We start from the raw sequence: 23,686 nt of genomic DNA on the forward strand, positions 1-23,686 counted from the left end.
TCATCCTTTTCAAACTACAAAAAAGTGTTTTAGGTGGACAGATCAGGACAAAGAACATCAAATAAATGTAGGATGTTGGAAAATAACAATGTATTTTCTGTTCACCAAATGCTTATTAATCTTCGCTATAATTGCTTCAATGCAAATGAACAAGCGCGCCGTTATGTGTTGTGTAGTGACGTGTGTGTTCAAGTAAGCCAGATATGAGCAGATTCTGCACAGTATTTAATATATCATGAAGACTCACGAGTATTTGTGCTAAATCTGCACAGATTAGTCTTACACGAACTTCTCCAGCAAACTGAGTAAATATAATAAGTAACACTTCAGATTGGCTCGTGATTTGACAGCGTTTCCCGCCACAGATGATTTTCACCCATTTGTCGGGTTGGCGGGTGTTAATGTCAAACCCTGTTTGAAACAATAATAAATAGTCAATTCAGACTCATTTATTGTGTGTCAGACTGCTTGCACGTCTGTGATTGGCCAATGCATCCATGTGATCAAGTGGAGAGCGGTAATCTACATGTTTAATTGTGCAGCCTTAATACATGCTTCTTTATGTTTATTATGAATGATGTTTTTTAATTAATTTAAAGACATACATTTCCAAAGTTTTTGGTCAGTATAATGTTTGAGAAAGAGTCTCTTCTGCTCACCAAAGCTGCATTTATCTGATCAAAAATACAGTAAAAACAGTGAAATATTATTATAATGTAAATCATCTGTTTTCTATGTGAATATACAGTAAAGTGTAATTTATTCCTGTGATCAAAGCTGAATGTTCAGCATCATTACTCCAGTCTTCAGTGTCATATGATCCTTCAGAAATCACTCTAATATGATGATTTGATGCTCAAGAAACACTTATGATTATTATCAATGTTAAAAATCGTTCATATTTTTGTAGAAACCGTGATAAATTTTATTTTTCAGGATTCTTTGATGAATAGAAAGTTCAAAAGAACAGCGTTTTTTTGAAACAGAAATCATTTGTAACATTATAAATGTTTTTACTGTCACTTTTGTTCAATTTAATTAATCTTAGCTGAATAAAAATACTAATTTCTTAAACTACTTAACGGCAGTGTTTATAGTGTGAAGTTTATTCTTCTTAATGTTTGATAGGCCATTTGTTTCCTATACAAATTAATTTGCACCACTTTATTTTTCATATCTCATCCTAATTTTGAGCTATAAAGTACCTTAAATAAATGAGTTATGTTATACAGAATAATATTTTAACATTATATTTTTTATTTCCCAATTGATTATTCATGTTGTAAAACGATACTTGGTTACTCACGTAACCTCGGTTCTCTCTAGAGAGGGAACGAGTATTGCGTAAGCTCTGCTTACGCAGCGGGAAAAGCCTTCTTTTCTCGAGATACTGAAACCAAAAATTATCCTTAATTTCATATATTGTCAACGCAGTGCGGCTGCAGGCAGCTGAGCTAGAGCGGCATACTGCGCGCTCATTGGCTGCCGCGCGGCAACTGCTTAAGCCTACCAGTGAGCCTGGCGTGACGTCACGCCCAATGAGGGCGCGCGCGACCTTGCGCGTCATAGCCCGCCAGAATGGGCGGCGTCAGAGCGTATATAAGGAAGGCTCGTAGGCTATATTCTCTGTTTTCTGTCGACTGAAGCGACGCGAGCGATAGGCTCAGCACGGTCAGGGAACGCAATACTCGTTCCCTCTCTAGAGAGAACCGAGGTTACGTGAGTAACCAAGTATCGTTCTCTTACGAGAGGTTCTCTCGTATTGCGTAAGCTCTGCTTACGCAGCGGGAACCCTTTGTCCACGCCGTGCGAGCCTAACAATCACATATGACTCATAGAAAAACATAGAGGTGATTAACAGGTGGCCAGCGGTGCGGGCCAACACATGTTCATAAGCACACATAGGGAAAAAACACAGAACGGCACTGCCGGTTCATGTTAACTGATACCCTGAGCGTGCAGCTCAACAGACAAGCTAATCGGAAATACAGCCTGACCCTTGGGCAGGACACGAATCACGACTAGACTGACAGAAGTTTAGCCTGCATAGCGGGAACTTCCAGGTTATAAAACCTAACAAATGTGGAGGGGGACGCCCAGCCCGCCGCCTTACAAATGTCATCAATGGAAATCCCACTGGACCATGCCCACGATGAGGCCATGCCTCTGGTGGAATGAGCCCGTATGCCTAACGGACATTGCAGGTCTTTTGACGCATAAGCTGCTGCAATAGCGTCTACTATCCATCTGGACAGTGTCTGTTTCGAAGTGGCGCGACCCTTGGTGCGCCCGCCAAACGAAACGAAAAGCTGCTCTGAGAACCTGAAGGCTGCAGAGCGCGTCACATAACACCTTAACGCCCTGACCGGGCAAAGGCAGTTGACCCCTTCCTCACTGCTGGAGGACGGCAGAGCCGATAGGGTAACGACCTGAGTCCTGAAGGGAGTGCCTAACACTTTGGGGACATAGCCGTGCTTCGGTTTGAGAATGGCTAACGAGTCGTTAGGTCCAAACTCGAGGCACGACGCGCTGATGGACAGCGCGTGTAAATCTCCCACACGTTTAACTGAAGCCAGAGCTAGCAGAAAAACGGTCTTAAGCGTCAAGTATTTCAACTCCACTGAGTCCAAAGGCTCAAAGGGATGCGCTTTTAAGGACTCCAGGACCAGGGACAGGTCCCAAATAGGAACCGTCGGGGGCCGTGGAGGGTTCATTCTCCTGGCCCCGCGTAGAAAGCGGGTAATGAGTTCATTTCTGCCCAGTGCACGGCCGCGCGCCGACTCAGCGAACGCTGCTATGGCCGCGACATAAACCTTGAGCGTGGAGGGGGACCTGCCCGCGTCCAACATCTCTTGGAGAAATTTCAGTACCTGTGGAACTCCACAGGTTCGAGCATTAGAACCCGTATTCACACACCACTTGTTAAACACTGACCATTTAGACGCATAGAGCCGCCTCGTCGAGGGGGCTCTGGACTGCGTGATCGTGTTAATTACCCCTTCTGGCAAGCCAACGAGTAATCGTTGATTATCCACGCATGCAGAGACCAGTGCTCTGGATGGGGATGCAGAATCGAGCCTCGGGCTTGAGAGAGGAGATCTCTCCTCACCGGAATCGGCCATGGGGCTGTGTCTGCCAGTCTCATTAGCTCGGGGAACCATGGTTGGTTTTCCCAACGCGGGGCTATGAGGAGCACTGCGCAGTTCAAACTCCTGATCCTCGCTAGCACTTGAGTTAGCATCGAGATCGGTGGGAACGCGTACAGCGGGGCGCTGGGCCAGGTCTGGGCCAGCGCGTCTTCCCGTTTCGAGAAGAACCTCTGGCACTGAGCGTTCTCGCTCGTGGCGAAGAGGTCGATCTTCGCTTCGCCGAAACGACGCCAAAGCGTCTGTATCGTCTGGCGGTGTAGAGACCATTCCCCTGGGGGAACGTTGTCCCTGGACAGTCTGTCCGGGCCGTCGTTCAAACGACCGGGTACATGAGCTGCCCTTAGGGAGCGCAACGGGCCCTGAGCCCAGGATAGGAGGCGCTCTGCGAGCGCGCACAGGGTTCTGGATTTGATTCCACCCTGGCGGTTCACGTACGACACCACTGACATGTTGTCCGAGCGAACTAGCACATGGTGTCCCCGTATAAGCGGTAGAAAGTGCTTCAACGCTCTCTCGACCGCCAGCATCTCTAGACAGTTTATGTGAAGGTCTTTCTCCGTATTCGACCACGGGCCGCAAATCGGACTGCCTTCGTGAGTCGCTCCCCAACCCATGTTGGACGCGTCTGTCGAGATCACTTTGCGGTGTGCGATGGTTCCCATCGACACTCCCCGCTGATACCATTCGGCCGTCAGCCAGGGCTGCAGGGCTGTAACACAGCGCTGAGTCACTCTGATTGGAGTACGGCCTGAAATCCATGCTTTGCGGGGCGTTTCCGTTTTTAGCCAGCGTTGAAGCGGACGCATTCGGAGTAAACCCAGCTGCAGGACAGCTGCTGCTGATGCCATGTGGCCCAGCAACCTCTGAAAAGTTTTCAATGGAAAAACTTTTCCCTCCTGAAAGGAGGCGGCGAGGTGTCGAACACAGCGCGCGCGCTGTGCGGACAGTCTGGCTGTCATTGCCGCCGAGTCCAGGTCTATACCCAGAAAAGTGATAGACTGGCTGGGGGCTAAAGAGCTCTTGTCCCAGTTCACGGAAAGACCCAAGCTTTGCAGGTGACCGAGAAGCGCTTCTCTGTGGGAAACTAGTTCCTCCGCCGAGTGCGCTATAATGAGCCAATCGTCCAGATAGTTCAGGATTCGCATTCCCCTCGATCTCAGGGGTGCGAGAGCCGCATCCATGCACTTCGTAAATGTACGGGGTGCCAGGGATAGGCCGAACGGTAGGACAGTGTACTGATATACCTGGCCGTCGAAGGCGAATCTCAAGAATGGCCTGTGACGGGGTATAATCTGAATCTGAAAGTACGCGTCTTTCAGGTCGAGAGATATGAACCAGTCCCCCGGGCGAATCTGCGCGAGGATTTGACTGGTTGTGAGCATTTTGAATGGCCGTTTCATAAGCGTTTTGTTCAAATATCTCAGATCCAATATAGGTCTGAGTGCTCCGCCCTTCTTGGGTACGAGGAAATAGCGGCTGTATACGCCTGCCTCGGAACCCGGAGGGAGAACCCGTTCTATCGCCCCTTTGCGCAGCAAATTCGCTATTTCTGTGTGAAGCAGATGCGCTGCATCCGCTTTCACTGTAGTCTCGGCCCGAGCGCGATAGCGCGGAGGGCGGCGAGCGAATTGAAGCGAATAGCCCTTTATCACTGTGTTCAGTACCCACTTCGACACACCCTGGATAGCTTTCCATGCATTCGCACTCATAGCTAGGGGTCGAATCGCCTCTGACTCTCGCTCGTCGCGCGGGACGGGGAATCTGTGGCGGTGTAAGCGCGAATCGCGCAGTGGCAGTGAGGGGGAACGGGGGTTCGCAGATGGCGGCAGCCGGCTGAACAGCGCTGTGAGAGAGCGTTTTGTGAGACGGCTCGCGGCGCAGAAGCGGGGCGGGCTCGTGGATGTTTATCGGAGAGTGTGCGTGCTGTAAAGCGGGCACAGAGCTCTTTATTATTACACAGCCGGTGGCTGACTTGTGCGTGTTTACATGAGGGTGCGCGCGCTGTGTAGCGGGCACAGGGCTCTTTATTAGCACACCGTCGGTGGCTGGCTCGTGCATGTTTAGTTGAGAGTGTGCGTGCTGTGTAGCGGGCACAGGGCTCTTTATTAACACACAGCCGGTGGCTGGCTCGTACATGTTTAGCTGAGAGTGTGCGTGCTGTGTAGCGGGCACAGGGCTCTGTATTAACACGCGGCCAGTGGCAGAATGTTCCGTTACCCAAGCGTGTGGGACAGAGCGAGCACTGTGTAGGTGTGAGCACTGAAGTGTGGGCACGTGACCTACAGTTATCACTCGAGCGGCCGTAGCGCGCCTTATGTGAGTGCACTCTGTGGGGTACACAGGGGAATTTGTGCTTGTGTGTAGTGATGAGCACTGGGAAGTGGGCATGTTTACTACACTCATAACACTGACGGCGTGAGCCGTCTGACCAGACATTACGCTCTTTATTCGATTTATCTGGGTCGCCGTAAAAACGGCGTTTGTGTGCAGGCGAGAGAGTTGCGAAACTGGCTCGTTGGCTGCTGTGGGCACTACTGCAGTAGCCTTTGACAAGGGGACTGGCAGAGGGATACATCTTAGTTTCGACGGTGGTCCGGCCGCGGCGGGAGCCGCCCGTCTTTTCCTCCCGACGGGTGCTAGGAGGACTTAGCAGGCTCGGGCTTCAGCGTTACCTTAGGCCGAGGCCCACGCGGGGGCGGCGGCCTGTGCTGGCTGGTGGAGCGGGACCTGGGGCGGCCGCGCTGGCGCTGCTTAGAGTCTGGGGGTCGAGACGGCCGCTGTGCGGAGCTGCGTGCAGGAGGCTGGCTAGAGCGGCCTGCAGCGGAGCTCGAGCGGCGGGGCAGGAAGAGGTTCATGGCCTGTGACGCTTTCTGTACCTCAGAAAAACGGTCCACGAGGCCGCTCACTGCCGGGCCGAAGAGACCAGTAGGCGAGAGCGGGGCGTTCAGGAAGACGGATCGCTCTTGTTCCCCCATATCGGCGAGAGTTAACCAAAGGTGGCGCTCGATGACGGTCAGCAAAGCCATGGATCGTCCGATCGCTTGGGCTGCTGTCTTGGTCGTGCGAAGGGAAAGGTCCGTCGCACTGCGCAGGTTGGTTAGGGCCGATCTGTCCAGTTCTCCCTCGTCAAGCTGGCGGAGGAGGTCCGCCTGGAGAACTTGAAGGACCGCCATAGTGTGCAGGGCTGAGGCGGCTTGCCCAGCGGCGGAGAAAGCGCGGCTGGCGAACGCCGAAGTAGTCCTGCAGGCTTTGGACGGGAGGGCAACCTTTGAGCGCCATCTCACGGATGGGGGGCAAAGATGCGCTGCAACCGCCTGTTCGACCGGTGGAATCCGGTCATACCCCTTCTCCGTAGCTCCGTCCACGCGGGAGAGAGTCGATGAGGCCGGAGAGCGGAGTCTGGCCGAAACTGGAGCGTTCCAGGATTTAGAAAGCTCGTCGTGGAGCTCAGGCAGAAACGGCGCCGGTCTAGACGCTGGAGCCTGGCGACCGGTGGTCAGGAAGCATCCATCAAGCCTGTTAGGCGGGGGTACCTCCGGTGCAGACCACTCGAGGCCCAAACGCTCGACCGCCATAGTGAGGAGGTGGAGAAGCTCGGCCTCCACTCCGGTGGGAGCCCTGCTGGAAGCTCTGGTGGAGGAGGTGGATCGGGCGGAGCCGGACCACGCCTCGCTGTCCGACGCTAACAAGGAGCATGTGTCCAGCCGATCGTTGTCGTCCGCTTCATCCGCTGTGTCGACGGCATCGAGGGCGAGAGCCGTCGGCTGCGCGTCGGGGAGCGGGGGCGGAGAGGGAGAGAGCGAGGCTCGCGGGAGAGGCTCCGGCGAGGCCTTGGCTCGTGTCTCAGGCTCCGGTGGGCGTTGTGAGCGGCGTTTTTTCTTACGCGGCCCAGCAACGGCAGGAGCGGCGTCTGAAAAGAGGGCGAGTCGAGCCCGCAGGGTCGACATCTGCAGCTCTTCACAGCATTCGCAGCCGCCCGAGGAAAACGCGACGGCTGCATGATCCCGTCCCAGGCAGAGAGCGCAGAGAAGATGGCGGTCTCCGTCGCTGAGCGGTGAGCGGCATGAGCCGCACGTGGTGCGAGGCATTTGAAACAACGCCTCGTGCTCTTTTAGAGTGCTGCGGAGAAAAGCAATACACACAAAGAGCTTAACACGGAAGGATATGTATCGCCGGATAGCTGAGCTGGCACGGCAGGCTGAAGGCGGCGAAGAGATCGTCCGGCTTCCTCAGGCTGTCCTAAGCTGGCTCGTTAGCTTGATCCAAGAAGGCCACGGCGACGGTTTCCTCTCAGAGACCAGCGATGCGAGTGCTTCGCTGAAAAGACAGAAAACAGAGAATATAGCCTACGAGCCTTCCTTATATACGCTCTGACGCCGCCCATTCTGGCGGGCTATGACGCGCAAGGTCGCGCGCGCCCTCATTGGGCGTGACGTCACGCCAGGCTCACTGGTAGGCTTAAGCAGTTGCCGCGCGGCAGCCAATGAGCGCGCAGTATGCCGCTCTAGCTCAGCTGCCTGCAGCCGCACTGCGTTGACAATATATGAAATTAAGGATAATTTTTGGTTTCAGTATCTCGAGAAAAGAAGGCTTTTCCCGCTGCGTAAGCAGAGCTTACGCAATACGAGAGAACCTCTCGTAAGAGAACCAGGTAGCAGGGAAAGAGCAGAACCTGTAGCTTGTCTAAAGTACCAGAATTTCACAAGCAAAAGCAAGATGAAATGTAAAAATAAAATAAAAATAACACTCTCTTCTTACATTATCAGTAGTAATGACTCAAAGCAGCTGCGGTCTGAAGATAAACGTCCGAGCCGATCATGACAGAAATATTGGTGTGAACTTCCTTTGAAAACCACGTACTGAAACTGTAGATGAAACTAGACTGATGAACGTCTCAATGACATGTTTTCAATCGTTTTGGGAGTTTTATTTTGCACTAAAATAGATCAATTTAAACTTCAAGCAGTATTTATTAGGGGTGTAACAATATATCGTGTCACAATATATCGCAATACACAAATGCATCAATATGTATCGTTTATAGTCAAGTATAGTGTCTGAAGTTTTCAGCGTTTTAGTGTCAATACTACATTAAACTACGATATATAATGTTGAATATAATGTATAATAATGCATATTTGTGTGTCCTGATAATGTCTGATGTTACCAGTAAAAAGTGTCCGACATTATGTTAAATATATCTAGTCAGTGACAGAGATCAAGCATATTCGTCTACAATAATCCTTTATTTTCATCTTCAGAATCATGAATATTGCAAGACTATTAATTTACACACACAATGAAATATCAAATTCAGCATTTTAATCAACAGTACATTTTATCATATGTCTTGGAGTATCACAATAATATATCGTGAGTTCAGTATCGTGATATGTAACGAATCGTGACATGAGGGCATCGTTACACTACTAGTATTTATGTATTTTGTGTTACGCACAACAATAAGGTTCATTAGTTAACATTAGTCAATGTATTAACTAACAATGAGCAATATATTTGTTTCTATATTAGTTAATCTGTGTTAATGTTAGTTAAAAATACAGCCGTTCATTGTTTGTTAGCGTTAGTTTACAGTGCATTAACTAATTTTAATAACGTATTAGTAAATGTTAACGAAGATTAATAAATGCTGTTCATTCTTAGCTCATGTTAACTAAAGTGTCACCATTTTGCCCCTGGTATCGACTTCTGGAGTTTATTACGGTTTGATTGAATGCATTAGATGATTTCTCTGTCACATGATCTCAGGGTCAGTCGTCTGCTCCTGCAACTCATCAGTGTGTGTGTGTGTGTGTGTGTGTGTGTGTGTGTGTGTGTGTGTGTGTGTGTGTGTGTGTGTGTGTGTGTGTGTGTAGATCGTGTCTCTGCTGAAGGAGGAGATCTCCACCATGGAGAAGGAGCACAGTGACCTCACGCTGCACATCTCGCGCACCGACTGCTGGTGTGAGAACCTGGGCGTGTGGAGGGCCGTCGTCAGCAGCGCAGAGGTCAGCAAAACATCCCGTTCAACACGGGTTCAGCTCATCAACTGCGTCTGGGGCGGGACGGAGATCAGCACAGGCTTTAGATTCCAAAAGCAAAGAAGAAAATAAATTAAGAAAAAAAAGTCAAACATTTAAAAGAAGTCTCTTCTGCTCATCAAGGCTGCATTTATTTGATATAAATGTAAACACTTTTATATATATATATATATATATATATATATATATATATATATATATATACTTTTATGGTACTTTTGACACCTATCTATACACATCAGTAAATGAATACACACACTATCGATATAGGCTACTGTATATACTGTATATGTACATACATGCGTATATAAATGCATGTATGTATGTGTGTGTATATATTAGGGCTGGGGGAATTAACGCGTTAATCTTTGCGATTAATTTGAAATGTTTAACGCGTTAAAAAAAATTAACGCATTTAACGCAGCACACTTTTTTTTGCCTCGTTTTAATGATTTCCCGTTGCGGCTGCTATTGAAAAGGCCGTCCCGCCCCTCCGTGTTCGGCGATCACGTTTCATTCTCGCGCAGCTTTCATGAGCTGGTCTTTTCCGCTCCGTGTGTGCGCCGCGCTGTGTTCCGCGTGTGTGTGTGTCGGCGCGCTCTGTCGTTAACGGCCCAGCGGCGCGCTCTCCGTTCCGTGTGTGTGTGTGTGTGTGTGTGTGTGTCGGCGGCTCTAACGGCCCAGCGGCGCGCTCTCCGTTCCGTGTATGTGTGTGTGTCACGTGTGTGTGTGTCGGCGGCTCTGTCGACAACGGCCCAAACGCTTCAATCATGTACCGAGCACTGGAAAAGTAAAGTCCACTCAAATAACGTGAAATTCTGTTTGCTGAGCTGGTATAGCCATGCTGGGCAGCAATGGTAAAATTACCTGCTCTGATTACATGCTCTGGTAATAATAGCTTTGTAGGACTATATTTTATTTTGATAATTAGTTAAAAAAAAATAATAATCTGTTAAATTGATTATGTTGATTGATTATTGAAAAAAAAAAATTGATATTGATGTTTAATATAGGGCTATTTTCTGTTCCTTTTTTTCCCTGTGTTGTTTAATTAGGTGATTCTGAGTTAAAAGGAATAGTTCACTTTAAAATTAAAATTCTGTCATCACTCACCCTCATGTTGTTTTAAACCTGTATGAATTTCTTTCTTCTGCTGAACACAAAGGAAGATATTTAGAAGAATGTCAGTAATCAGACAGTTTCTGGGTCCCATTGTCTTCCATAGTAGGACAAATATATACTATGGAAGTCAATGGTACCAGAAACTGTCTGGTTACTGACATTCTTCTAAATATCTTCCTTTGTGTTCAGCAGAAGAAAGAAATTCATACAGGTTTAAAACAACATGAGGGTGAGTGATGACAGAATTTTAATTTTAAAGTGAACTATTCCTTTAAATATTGATGATTACAAGCTTGGGGGAAACGCAATTAATTGCAATTAATTACAGAAATTGTGCAATTAATTAGTTAATTTTTTTAATCGATTCCCAGCCCTAGTATATATTTATGTGTATATTTATATATGTGTGTGTGTGTGTATATATGTGTGTGTGTGTGTGTGTGTGTGTGTGTGTATATATATATATTAGGGGTTGCACGACTACTGATTTCTGCTAGTCGATTTCTTATCAAAACAATACTCGAGTTACTCGACTACTCGTGTTTCATGCTACTGTAAATGAAAAGACATGAAATAGCTAGATCTTATCAATAAACATTATTAATTCATAGCCTAATGCAACAATTACATAAGTAAACTCAAAACATTATAATTATGACATTTCATTTTAAAATTTTCATGTAACAGTCTAAAGCCAAATAAATAGCCGTTCTTGCCTTTCATTTCAGACGGGGCCGTTCACATATCGCGTCTTTTCCGCGCTCAAGGTCGACATTTCAAATGTAGGCGCGCGGCGAGCGCGTTCATAATGGAAGCAACGTGGTGCGCTAGTTTTTCCAGGCGGGTTTTTCCTTCTCATCTCCAGAAATATATCTAGTAGTAAAGCTAATGCAAGGGCTAGAAATCAATTAATCCTTTGCTGATACTTCTTCGTCGTCATCAGGGAGAGCGCAGTTCTTGGTTGATTGCATAGCAACGTCAGACGCAATGGGAGCGCAAGCGCTTGTAGGAGACAGCGGCAGGGCCGCGCTTTCCGCACGTTTTTAGACGCAATATGTGAACGGCCTCTTGCAGAGTTGGCCAATTACTATATTTTTGTCATGCTTGATGAAATACTTCCACACATCTGACGTGTGGTGTCTGTTGGTGATGTTCGCCATTTTTAATTCATTTATGGTTAATGGACGCTCGAGTAGTCGATTGTTTCCGACAGCGTCGACTAGTGGTTGAAGTAGTCGATCTATCGACTACTCGACTAGTCTATGCAAGCCCTAATATATATATATATATATATATATATATATATATATATATATATATATATATATATATACACACGCATCTATCTATCTATCGATAGATAGTGTATAGATAGATAGATAGATAGATAGATAGATAGATAGATAGATAGATAGATAGATAGATAGATAGATAGATGCGTGTGTGTATATATATTTATATTTATATTTATATTTATTAGGGCTGTGAAAAGATTAATCGCGATTAATCGCATCCAAAATAAAAGTTTGTGTTTACATAATATATGTGTTTGTACTTGGTATAATTATTTAGTATATATAAATACACACACATGCATGTATATATTTAAGAAATATTTGCATACATATACTGTATATATTTATATATAATTTATATTATATATAAGTATATTTTTTACATATATAAATAACAGTTTTTCTTAAATATATACATGCATGTGTGTGTATTTATATATACACATTTAATTATACACAGTACACACACATATATTTTTTAAACACAAACTTTTATTTTGGATGCGATTAATCGCGAGTAATCTTTTCACAGCCCTCTATATATATATATATATATATATATATATATATATATATATATAGTGTGTGTATTCATACTAATGTGTTTAGATAGGTGTCAAAAGTACCAGCATTTCACTGGCTGACAAAATAGTAATAAGCACTACTTGATTTTTATTTTTAAATTATCAGTTGTAAAAAAAAAACCTCAATCTAGTGACTGCGGTCTGAAGATAAACGTCTGAGCCGTGAGACCGACAGAAATATTGGTGTGAACTTCCTTTGAAAGCCACGCACTGAAACTGTAGATGACACTAGACTGATAAGAGTCTGTGTAATGTAAGATCACTGTGATAGAAACACTTACTAACCTCATCCATGTAAAGTTTTCACATTTTTTCAGTCATGTCCACGTTAAGCTGGTAAATCTGGTAATCCTGGAAAACCTGTTGACTTTCAAACGCTGCACACAAACGCACCAGAGAAGGATGTGATGTCATTTCCAGTAAAGTACAGTTTACTCCAACAGTAACAGCAACACAAAGCAGATCCACTTTAGAAGCAGGATTACGGTTAGTTCCAGTCCTTGATTCTGATTGGTCAATAGCTGTGATAAAACACGACCGTGACCGCTTCACCCAACAGTTCTGTGTATCACTACACAACACCCCTAGCAACCACTCTTAGCAACGTAAACATGTTTGTTCTCAGTGATATTGTTCATTAAAGCTTGTAGAGTATTGTGAGAGATTAAGCGAGTGTACCTGCATTTACAGTAGATTTAGCATCTTCCTTCATCTCAGTCCTGTACTCGTAATAAAATATCCGTTTGAATGTCCTCTGCGATATCTTGTCCTTTTAACAATTCAGGGGTTTTCTGTGTCCCGACACGCTAGTCATTTGTCAGTTGCGTCTTTCTTCTCCGTGTTTACAACAAGTTTCTATGGAAGTTTGTTTCCGCCAGAGAATAAAACATTTTAAAAGATAATTGCGACTTTTTATCTCACAATTGCGAGTTTACATCTCGCAATTCTGACTTTATAACACATAATTGTGAGTTTATTTCTCGCAATTCTGACATCTTTTCTCAGAATTGTGAGATATAAAGTCCAATTCTAAGGGAAAAAAAAGACACTTTTTTTTTTTTTTACCTCAGAATAGTTTATATCTCACAATTCTGACTTTATAACACGCAATTGCGACTTTATATCATGCAATTCTGACTTTATATCTCCCAATTGCGTATTATAAAGTCAGAATTGCGAGATATAAACATGCAATTCTAAAGAATTTCAAGTATATTTCTTGCAATTGCGACTTTATATCACACAATTCTGAGAAAAAAAGGATGAATTTCAAGTACATTTCTCGCAATTGCGATTTTATATCACATAATTCTGAGATAAAAAGTCAGAATTGTGAGATGAAAAAAGTCGCAATTGTGTGAAAAAAAGTCAGAATTGTGAGATTAAAAAGTCGCAATTACCTTTTTTATTTTTCACTCTGGCGGAAACAAGTTTCAGTCCTTTCAATATAAAAGTCTTCTCGACTGACCGACTCACTCATAAAGACAGTGTTTGCCGCCATCTAACGGTGAAATAATGTGTGTAACTTCTGCTGCTGTTCACAGTCAGGGACTATTTTTCCCAGCGGAAGGAAGGCTTTTAGTGATTTTACTTCATGAAAGTTGCACTGATACATATTTTGTGGCTTTAATATTTTGTACTGTGTGGTAACTGTTTTATAAAAGCATTAAAGTACTCGAGGCTAGAGCTGTGTCGTGAATAAGTCACGGCAGAAGGGGTTAAGCCTTATTGCTTGCTTACAGATCAAAGCTTTGCTTTCGGAACACTCTTTCATCACACAGAGCAACACTGTAACATTCGATCGTCACGGTTACAGTCAGTTGTTACAACGAGTTAAGTGATTGCCATGGCAACATATTGAAACACCATTTGTTTGATAGTCAGCGGTGTTTCATCCAACATTCTTTTCTTAAAGCAACAGTGATTCATTTGCTGTGTGTTTGACTCTTTCACAAACACTGTGACCGTCTGCAGTAGATCACACACGCTTTAATCACTCCGTCTGTTCAACTTCACAAAACACCTTCATCTCAATATAGTCAGAATCATAAACGGCCTCAATGCTCTCCGAGGAATTCTTTTGAAGATACAGTATGCGACCGATATATGTGAGGAACAAACTCTGAAAATCTTAAATATAGCAGGTCATGCATCATAATATTTATTTTGTAAATAATAATAATAATAACAAAGAAAACATCTAATTGGTTCCTCTCTGTTTTATATCTAACATGTATATATTATATGTTACTGTATATAAATGCTTAAATTTAAAGTAAAATATATATAATTTCAAAAATAAGCATGTGTATATACAGTGTATATATATATATATATATATATATATATATATGCTTATTTTTAAAAATGATATCGAAGTATTTATAAATAAGCATATATAGATAGAGATAATTTGTTTTAAATAAGCATTGATTATATATATATATATATATATATATATATATATATATATATATATATATATAGTATATTAAATATTATTATTATTAAAATAAGTATTTTTGCAATATTATAAATACATAATTTTAAAGTTATACATATATGATTATAATTATTTATAACTTTAAAATTGAGCATTTAAATATATATATGTATTTATAATATTGCATAAACACTTATAATATATATATAATCAATGCTTATTTTTTTTAATGATCTCTATATATATGCTTATTTTTGAAATTATATAGAATTTACTTTAAATTTTACTTTTTGCATCATAATATTTATTCTTTTGTAAATAATAATAATAATAATAATAAAGAAAACATCTAATCTGTTCCTCTCTGTTTTAACAGTAACATGTACAGTAGAGCATTTTCTTCTGCTCTCCTGAATGTTCAAGACTCCGCTGACCTTTATAAAGAAGCATTTGTGACGTTCTTTGTAATGAAGCGTTGTGGTTGTGTGTCAGTGAACAGAAGATGTGAAGAGCCGCATCAATAGTTTTAACGCTCTGATAATTAACAGCATTTGCATATTTCTGCTCAGGAGCGAGTCACTCGTTTATTATTCATCTGTTAATTGTCTGTAAAATGACAGTGGTTTCAGCTGTCAGTGTTTTCATCCAGAATCAGATCCATCACAGATCACAGTGTGTGGAAGGATTGCAGGAGGTTCAATCCAAACTAATGAAATGCTTTACCGGCGAGTTAGAAGTCGAGTTTTAAAATATTTGGTATTTGAGTGTGATTCTCTACACAGTGGGAATCAGAGTAACTGTAAATAATTGAATCATGTTAAAAACACAGTAAAACTCGAGTTGCTTTGTATGAAGTGGTTGCAATGGTAAATAAATGTATATGTATATATGTGTATATGGTAGATGCAATATTATAAAGATACTGTATATAAATGCTTAAATTTTAAATCAAATATACATAATTTAAAAAAGCATGTATATAGATGGATAGATATAAAAAATAAGTATATATATGTATGTATATACATATGTGAGTATTAGGGCTGGACGATAAAACGATAACGATATGTATCGCGATAGACACGTAATCAATATCAATAAAAAATGCGTTCGATAAAACGTTCGATAATTTTTTTTTTTTTCGTCGGAAGAAACCAGCAAAGCAAGTTTGATTGCATGAACAAAGGCACTCACTCTCTATTAACTAGATAAAACAGGAAAAGTCAGCTCTCCTGACTTCAAGTCTGACCGTAGTCAGACCAATGTCGTCTGCAGATTATGCAAGACCGTCGTCAGTTTCTCTGTTATTCGCGTGCTGATGCGCTGTTCTAGCGTGTGCATTTCTCAGCGCGTATATGTGAAGCTCACATGCACTAAAAGTCTGTCTACCAGCGCCTGGATACTGGACTCTTTCGAGTCTTATTGTGCTAATACTGTTATATACACACAAGGTTTACATAAACTAGTCGGATATGTCTAAAGTGAAAGCAAACTTGAGAAAATTGAGAGAAAATCTGCATGTCAAATGCCTGTATAATAGACGCGTCGCGCGCAGCTCTTAAAGAGACAGTAGTAATAGTAAACACGCTGCCGCTTGTCCTTAAAGGGATAGTTCACCCAAAAATAAAAATTATCTCATTATTTACGCACTCTAATGTTGTTCCAAACCTGTATTCATTTCCTTCTAATATTTTCTAATATTAATATTTTGAAGGATGTGGGTATCCAAACAGTAGCTGGTCCCCATTGACTTCCATAGGAGAAAAATATACTATGGAAGTCACTGGGGTACATCAACTGTTGGTCATTCTTCCAAATAACTTTTATTTTCAACAGAAGAAAAAAAACTTATTCGAGTTTAAAACAACGTGAGAGAGTAAATTATGAAAATTAGAATTTTTAGGAGAACTATCCCTTTAATGTTAATAAAACAACAAAATGTAAAGAGATAATCACTCACTGCTCTTGACTGATAACTTTATTAATAGCTTTAATAAGTATCAATGTATAATTTATACAGTGAAGTCTGTTTTGTTTTATTTTCATATTTGTTCATCACATTTAACAGGGGTGCAAACACATGTATGGTCAAAAAAGAGAGAGGTAATCGAAGCCCTCGTCCCGCGGCAAATATCCAGATACTACATTGCCACCATCCCCAACCCACCCCTATAGGCACATAGAGTCAAATGAAATTTAGAAAAACTATCTTGCACTTCTTCTTGCTTTACTGCTATTCCTGAAAACAATTTCACCTGATGATTTGAATAGCTCTTTTTGTAAAGAATTAATAATTCTAGGATGATTGGGGTAATTGTGTAGGGTAGGCCTAGCCTAGTGCATCTGCATAGAAACTAATAAACAAAATACAAATATAAATACAATAAAACACAAATACACGAGAAATAAAGCAGTGCTTTATGTTTTTCAGGTAAATTAACTGTATTAAGTATTAATACAGTTTATCTTTTGACTAAACTTTGATTAACTTTAGTGACACAAACAGCTGCAGGTATATTGGGTGCTGTCCCTTTAAGACGAATGCGCGTATCTAATACCGGTAATGACACGCGTCCGTTTTATTTTGACTGCGTTTACGGGGAAACTCGTTGAGACGGACACTGGCTTATTTTTTCGTGCACATGTCTGTTCAAACACAAATAGATGATAAAGAAAAGGGAATTCGGTGTTCACGAACTTCACGTGCTGTCTGCGACTGCGTGGCTCTGTGCGCCGACAGATCTACACTTGGATGTTAAACATAATATATATAGCCTGATACAGCAAAGACCAAGTCGGCAGTATTGACGGCAAAATAGGCTACAGAATATTTCGTTCTGTAGGCCTATTGACGGGGCAATATTTGAAAGTCGATAATTAGGTCTATTTTTTAAATTACAATTATATATGCATTTGTCAAAACCGAGAGACTTTCAAGCATCAAAATGTAATTTATTAATATGTATTTGCGCCTTCTATTTTGTCTGAAAACTTCCAACAGTCTTGCGTGTCGCGTGAAAAATAGGCGTCGGTTGCGGTTCTATTTCTAGCACGCGGTTTCGGCGCGGCTCGAGAAGTGTGTTTGTCATGCAGGCATTGTGCTCTAACACAAGCTCTAACCAGTTAACATGAGAGCCGGAATAAAAACGGACACTCCACGGCACGCAGAGAGAAATGTGATGCAGCGGCAGATCCAGAGTGAGACAGAAACACTAGTGGTTCACGCTTGCGCACATACTGCTGGTTTGGCGCGCAGTGTTCTGATTCGCTTATTTCCTATTTACTTGTTGGTGGACGCAATCCAGAATTACTGTTGGTTAAATTAAATTATAATCAGACCCCCCCCCCCCCCCCCCAAAAAAAAAAACTCTTCGGATCTGCACGATTCACACAAGTCACCCAAACTGACGTGAAAAAAGCGGGAGGCGCCGAAAAGCGCGCTGTTTGCACCCCTGATTTAATTACTTTCTGCAATGCTACTGTTAAACACACCTACTGTAGCTGAAAACATAAAGCACTGTTTATTTAATTTGTATATTAAGTTGTGTATGTGTAATGTGTATCTTTGATCTTAATATTTAATAACAAAGAAAATAATGAGAACATTTCTTATCTTCGCCCCTATCTGCCATTCTTTTTTATTTTATATTTTGTTACCTAAGGCTTTGTTTTTAAAATATGGACATTAGTTTGGCTGTAATGCTCAGTCACAAAAATACTTGTTTTAAAAATATATATAAACAATGCTTATTTTTTTTAAATTAACTATATATGCTTATTTTTAAAATTATATAAAAATTACTTTAAAATTAAGCATTTATATACAGTATATTTATAATATTGCATCAAAAATATATAGTATATATATGTTTGTGTGTAAATATGTACAGTATATACATAAATACATAGATGCATACCTGTATATATAAATGCATAAATGCTTATTTTTAAAAATTCCATCCATCCATCCATTTATCCATCCATCCATTTATCCATCCATCCATTTATCCATCCATCCATTTATCCATCCATCCATTTATCCATCCATCCATCCATCCATTTATCCATCCATACATTTATCCATTTATCCATCCATACATTTATCCATTTATCCATCCATACATTTATCCATCCATCCATCCATCCATACATTTATCCATGCATACATTTATCCATCCATCCATCCATCCATCCATCCATCCATCCATCCATCATTTATCCATCCATCCATTTATCCATCCATCCATCCATCATCCATGTATCCATCCATTTATCCATCCATCCATCCATCCATCCATCCATTTATCCATCCATCCATTTATCCATCCATCCATCCATCCATTTATCCATCCATCCATTTATCCATCCATACATTTATCCATCCATCCATCCATCCATTTATCCATCCATACATTTATCCATTTATCCATCCATACATTTATCCATTTATCCATCCATACATTTATCCATTTATCCATCCATACATTTATCCATCCATCCATCCATCCATACATTTATCCATGCATACATTTATCCATCCATCCATCCATCCATCATTTATCCATCCATCCATTTATCCATCCATCCATCCATCATCCATGTATCCATCCATTTATCCATCCATCCATCCATCCATCCATCCATTTATCCATCCATCCATTTATCCATCCATCCATCCATCCATTTATCCATCCATTTATCCATCCATCCATTTATCCATCCATCCATTTATCCATCCATCCATCCATCCATTTATCCATCCATTTATCCATCCATCCATCCATCCATTTATCCATCCATCCATTTATCCGTCCATTCATTTATCCATCCATCCATACATTTATCCATCCATCCATCCATTTATTCGTCCATTCATTTATCCATCCATCCATACATTTATCCATCCATCCATCCATCCATTTATCCACCCATCCATCCATCCATCCATTTATTCATCCATCCATCCATTTATACATCCATCCATTTATTCATTTATTCATCCATACATTTATCCATCCATCCATCCATCCATCCATTTATCCATCCATCCATCCATCCGTCCGTCCATCCATCCATCCATCCATCCATCCATCCATCCATCCATCCATCCATCCATCCATCATCCATACATCCATCCATTTATCCATCATCCATCCATCCATCCATCCATCCATCCATCCATTTATCCATCCATCCATCCATCCATCCATCCATCCATCCATTTATCCATCATCCATACATCCATCCATCCATCCATCCATCCATTTATCCATCCATCCATCCATCCATTCATTTATCCATCCATCCGTCCGTCCGTCCGTCCGTCCGTCCGTCTTGTTAACCCCAGTGTGTGTGTGTCCGTCAGGCCTCAGAGGAGAACGGAGAACAGACGGCGTGTTACTGCGTATCCGTGAGTCTGTCTGAAGACGACGACTGCAAGAACAACCGCTGGAGCGTCACCAGGAAGATCAGCGAGTTCCAGGCTCTGCACAGGAAGTTGACGGAGGTACGCCTGATGATGTCACATCCTGGCGGCCCAGTTGCCATGGCGACGCTGTGACTCATCCTGTTGTTGTGTACAGTATCAGTTCTGATGGAGATTATGCGTGACCGAACACAAACCACAGGCCGATGCTTTCTTTCTTCCGCAGTGTTTCCCGTCGCTCAAGAAGGTCCAGCTTCCCTCGCTCAGCAAACTGCCCTTCAAGTCCATCGACCAAAAGTTCCTCGACAAATCCAAAAATCAACTCAACACGTTTTTACAGGTGAGTGTCTCACCATAGCCAGACTGAAGACTTGAACGTCTGTAGAGTTTCTGATCTGTCATAGAAGAGCTCAACAGAATCTCACACTGAGCCGTAAGACTCTCCATAGGCTTCAGTTCAACTATTTATTAATTATTTGTAAATAGTATCTGATTTTTTTTATAGTCCATGTAATTTTTTTTCTGTCATCCCACAAAATTGTTTTCAAACATATTTTACCAAGTGCAAACTTTAAAATGAATGTTTGAGTTTTCCTAATTTTAACTGATCAAAATGTGCAATTTCTTTAAAAAAAAAGCCCAAATATGTGATATTTTTAAACATTTGTATAACATTATTTTTAATGACCTTTATGATTTTTTTAAATGGTTTTCATGTAAATATTAATAACATTTTAGAACAAAATTACTTCACTGCTTCATCATGAATAAAATATTATGCAAAAGTCTATTAATGCCAACATTTATTAATTTTAATTTCAATTTAAAGCATATTTGACTGTTCTGTAAATATTTATTTTTGTCAATTTTCTTTTAAATTACTAAATATTTTCACAAATATTTTGCCAAGTGCAAAATCTGATGAATTGAAATAATTTGAGTCATGAATATATAAACATTTTCTGCATTTTGATCTGAACAAAATGTGCCTCTTCAGTAAAAAGGCCAAAACGTGATATTTTTAAACACTTAATGATTACTTATGGTTTTCAGCAAATATTAATAACGTTTAATAATTAATAATAACATAATAACAATAATAGCACTTATTTAAATACTAAAAAAAATTGCTTCACTGCTCAATAATAATAATAAATATAATACTATGCCAAACTCTACTAAAGCCAATATTTAAGTTATTTATTTTAATTGAAATCATTTATTTGTTCATTTAATTTTTTTGACATCTAAACCACATCCTGATGTTATTCTTTAAGCCGCACAGAAATATCAAAATGACCTTTTGGGTCACAATATATCGGCACGTATCTGTTATTGATCGGCTCTTTTGTCCATTTATTGTATCAGCCGATATTGAGTATTTAATTACTTCTGCTTATTTCAAGACATTGATCATCATCTAGCTCTAACTTAATGACATAATGATAGATTATGGCAAATATTTAACCCTTTAAGAGCATTATCTCTTCTTTCCACATCCTCGAAGAGAATTGCACACTTTATCAGAGCTCTTTCAAGCACAAAAGTCCTTCCTTTAATGCATTACATACTCCATTTCCCAGCATGCAATTGTGAGTCTGTTAGTGACCAACTTCCCAGAGAACAGCAAACATTCAGTGTGTTTTAGATTTACTGCTTGTAAAAAAAAGTGTCATATTTTAAACCCTCGTGTTAATGATGACAACAGGACTGTGTTCTTGCACTGTGTGTGTGTTTCTGTCCTCGTGTGTGTGTGTGTTTCCTCTGTAGAAAGTGTTGACGGACGAGCGCATGTGTCAGAGCGAGGCGTTGTACGCGTTTCTCAGTCCGTCTCCTGAATACTTGAAGGTCATCGACATCCAGAAGAAATCCTCCTTCTCTCTCGCATCCTTCCTGGAGAAACTGCCGGGAGACTTCTTCTCACATCAGGAGGTACACACACACACACACACACACACACACACACACACACACACACACACACACACACACACACACACACTCACTCACTCACTCACTCACTCACTCACTCACTCACTCACTCACTCACTCACTCAAACACTCACTCACTCACTCACTCACTCACTCACTCACTCACTCACACACACACACACACACACACACACACACACACACACACACACACACACACACACACACACACACACACAAAAACACACACACAAAAACACACACACATATACACACACACACACACACACACACACACACACACACACACACAAAAACACACACACACACATATATATACACACACACACATATATACACACACACACACACACACACACACAAAAACACACAAATACACACACACACACACACACAAAAACTCACACACACACACACACACACACAAAACAAACAAGAACTTATTGAGTAACACAATTTGTCACCTAACCACCAAATGATGATCAGACAGATTAGACTTATGTCAGATCAGACGTGATGAGTGTGTGTGTGTGTGTGTGTGTGTGTGTGTGTGTGTGTGTGTGTCAGGATGAGGCCGAGGATGACAGTGATCTCTCAGATTACGGTGATGAGACTGACGGGAGGAAAGACGCGCTGGCGGAGCCGTGTTTCATGCTGATCGGGGAGATCTTTGAGCTCAGGGGCAGTGAGTACAAACACACACACACACACACACACACACGTCACCCGCAGTGATGAAGCGATGAGCTCTCGCGTCTGTGGCTGTGAAACTCAACTGATCTCTGACCGCAGGACCGTGAAACCATAGACTGTACAAAACAATGGGCGTAGTGTGCGTGACGTCACCCGTAGTGTTTCTGAAGAGCGTTTTTGAAGCCCAAAGTGGGCGGAGCCGGCCGTCGCCATCTTGGCAGCGTCACTCCCGGATAAACGTAAATGTGCAGCGAGGCGGATTAGCTGAGGTGACGTGGCGCTAACAGACAAACGGCTAGTAGTGACATCAGCGGCAATCCACCTGTCACTCAAGTGGCCACGCCCTTAATTATGCACAACTTTAAGGCTTAATATAATTTAAACGGATGAGTTATAAAAATATTCACCCCCCTCACAGTCGTCATGAAGGGCAACATTAGCTTTATAGACCAAAACCACTTTTTGTACCAGACTGTAAACATGTTTTTTTCTGCTGTAAAGTTGGGCATTTTAACATGAGGGTTTATGGGATTGACTCTCTTCTGCAGCCGGCCTCTAGTGGCCAGTGGATGAACTGCAGTTTAAGTCTCTTCAGTGTTGAATCAAGAGAGAGACCGGAAGGTTGCCGTTTGGTAGAAACACACACACACACACACACGTCACCCGCAGTGATGAAAACGATAAGCTCTCGCGTCTGTGGCTGTGAAACTCAACACATCTCTGACCGCAGGACCGTGTGACGGACTAACGGCTAATGCTTCGTAGAGCAGGACTAAAACTATTAAAAACATTTCTGTTGATTTAAATAAAGCTGAAATAAAATAAAATATGAATATTAGTTGAAAAAAGAAAATTAGAAATGTTGCTTTTGCAATAAACTAAAATAAGTTGAAGGTGAAATGGAACTGTTTCTGCTTTAAAGTCCCCCTGTAGTCCATTATTTTATCCCTTAAAACTCATCTTTGATCTCCAAAATTATAT

At 41.8% G+C, this 23,686-nt stretch overlaps 1 protein-coding gene across 1 annotated transcript in view; it reads left to right on the top strand.

The window, feature by feature from the left end:
- snx25 (sorting nexin 25) overlaps positions 1–23,686 on the top strand; it is an 80,439-nt gene that overhangs the window by 51,865 nt on the left and 4,888 nt on the right. Inside the window, exons 11-15 of the mRNA XM_081382459.1 lie at positions 9,026–9,157; positions 20,000–20,140; positions 20,286–20,399; positions 21,830–21,991; positions 22,580–22,697. Coding sequence (XP_081238585.1) covers positions 9,026–9,157; positions 20,000–20,140; positions 20,286–20,399; positions 21,830–21,991; positions 22,580–22,697 — 667 coding nt within the window. The remainder of the gene's footprint in view (positions 1–9,025; positions 9,158–19,999; positions 20,141–20,285; positions 20,400–21,829; positions 21,992–22,579; positions 22,698–23,686) is intronic.

The sequence above is a fragment of the Scardinius erythrophthalmus genome (genome assembly GCF_964197995.2).
Source record: "Scardinius erythrophthalmus genome assembly, chromosome: 13".
Taxonomy (NCBI): Eukaryota; Metazoa; Chordata; class Actinopteri; order Cypriniformes; family Leuciscidae; genus Scardinius; species Scardinius erythrophthalmus.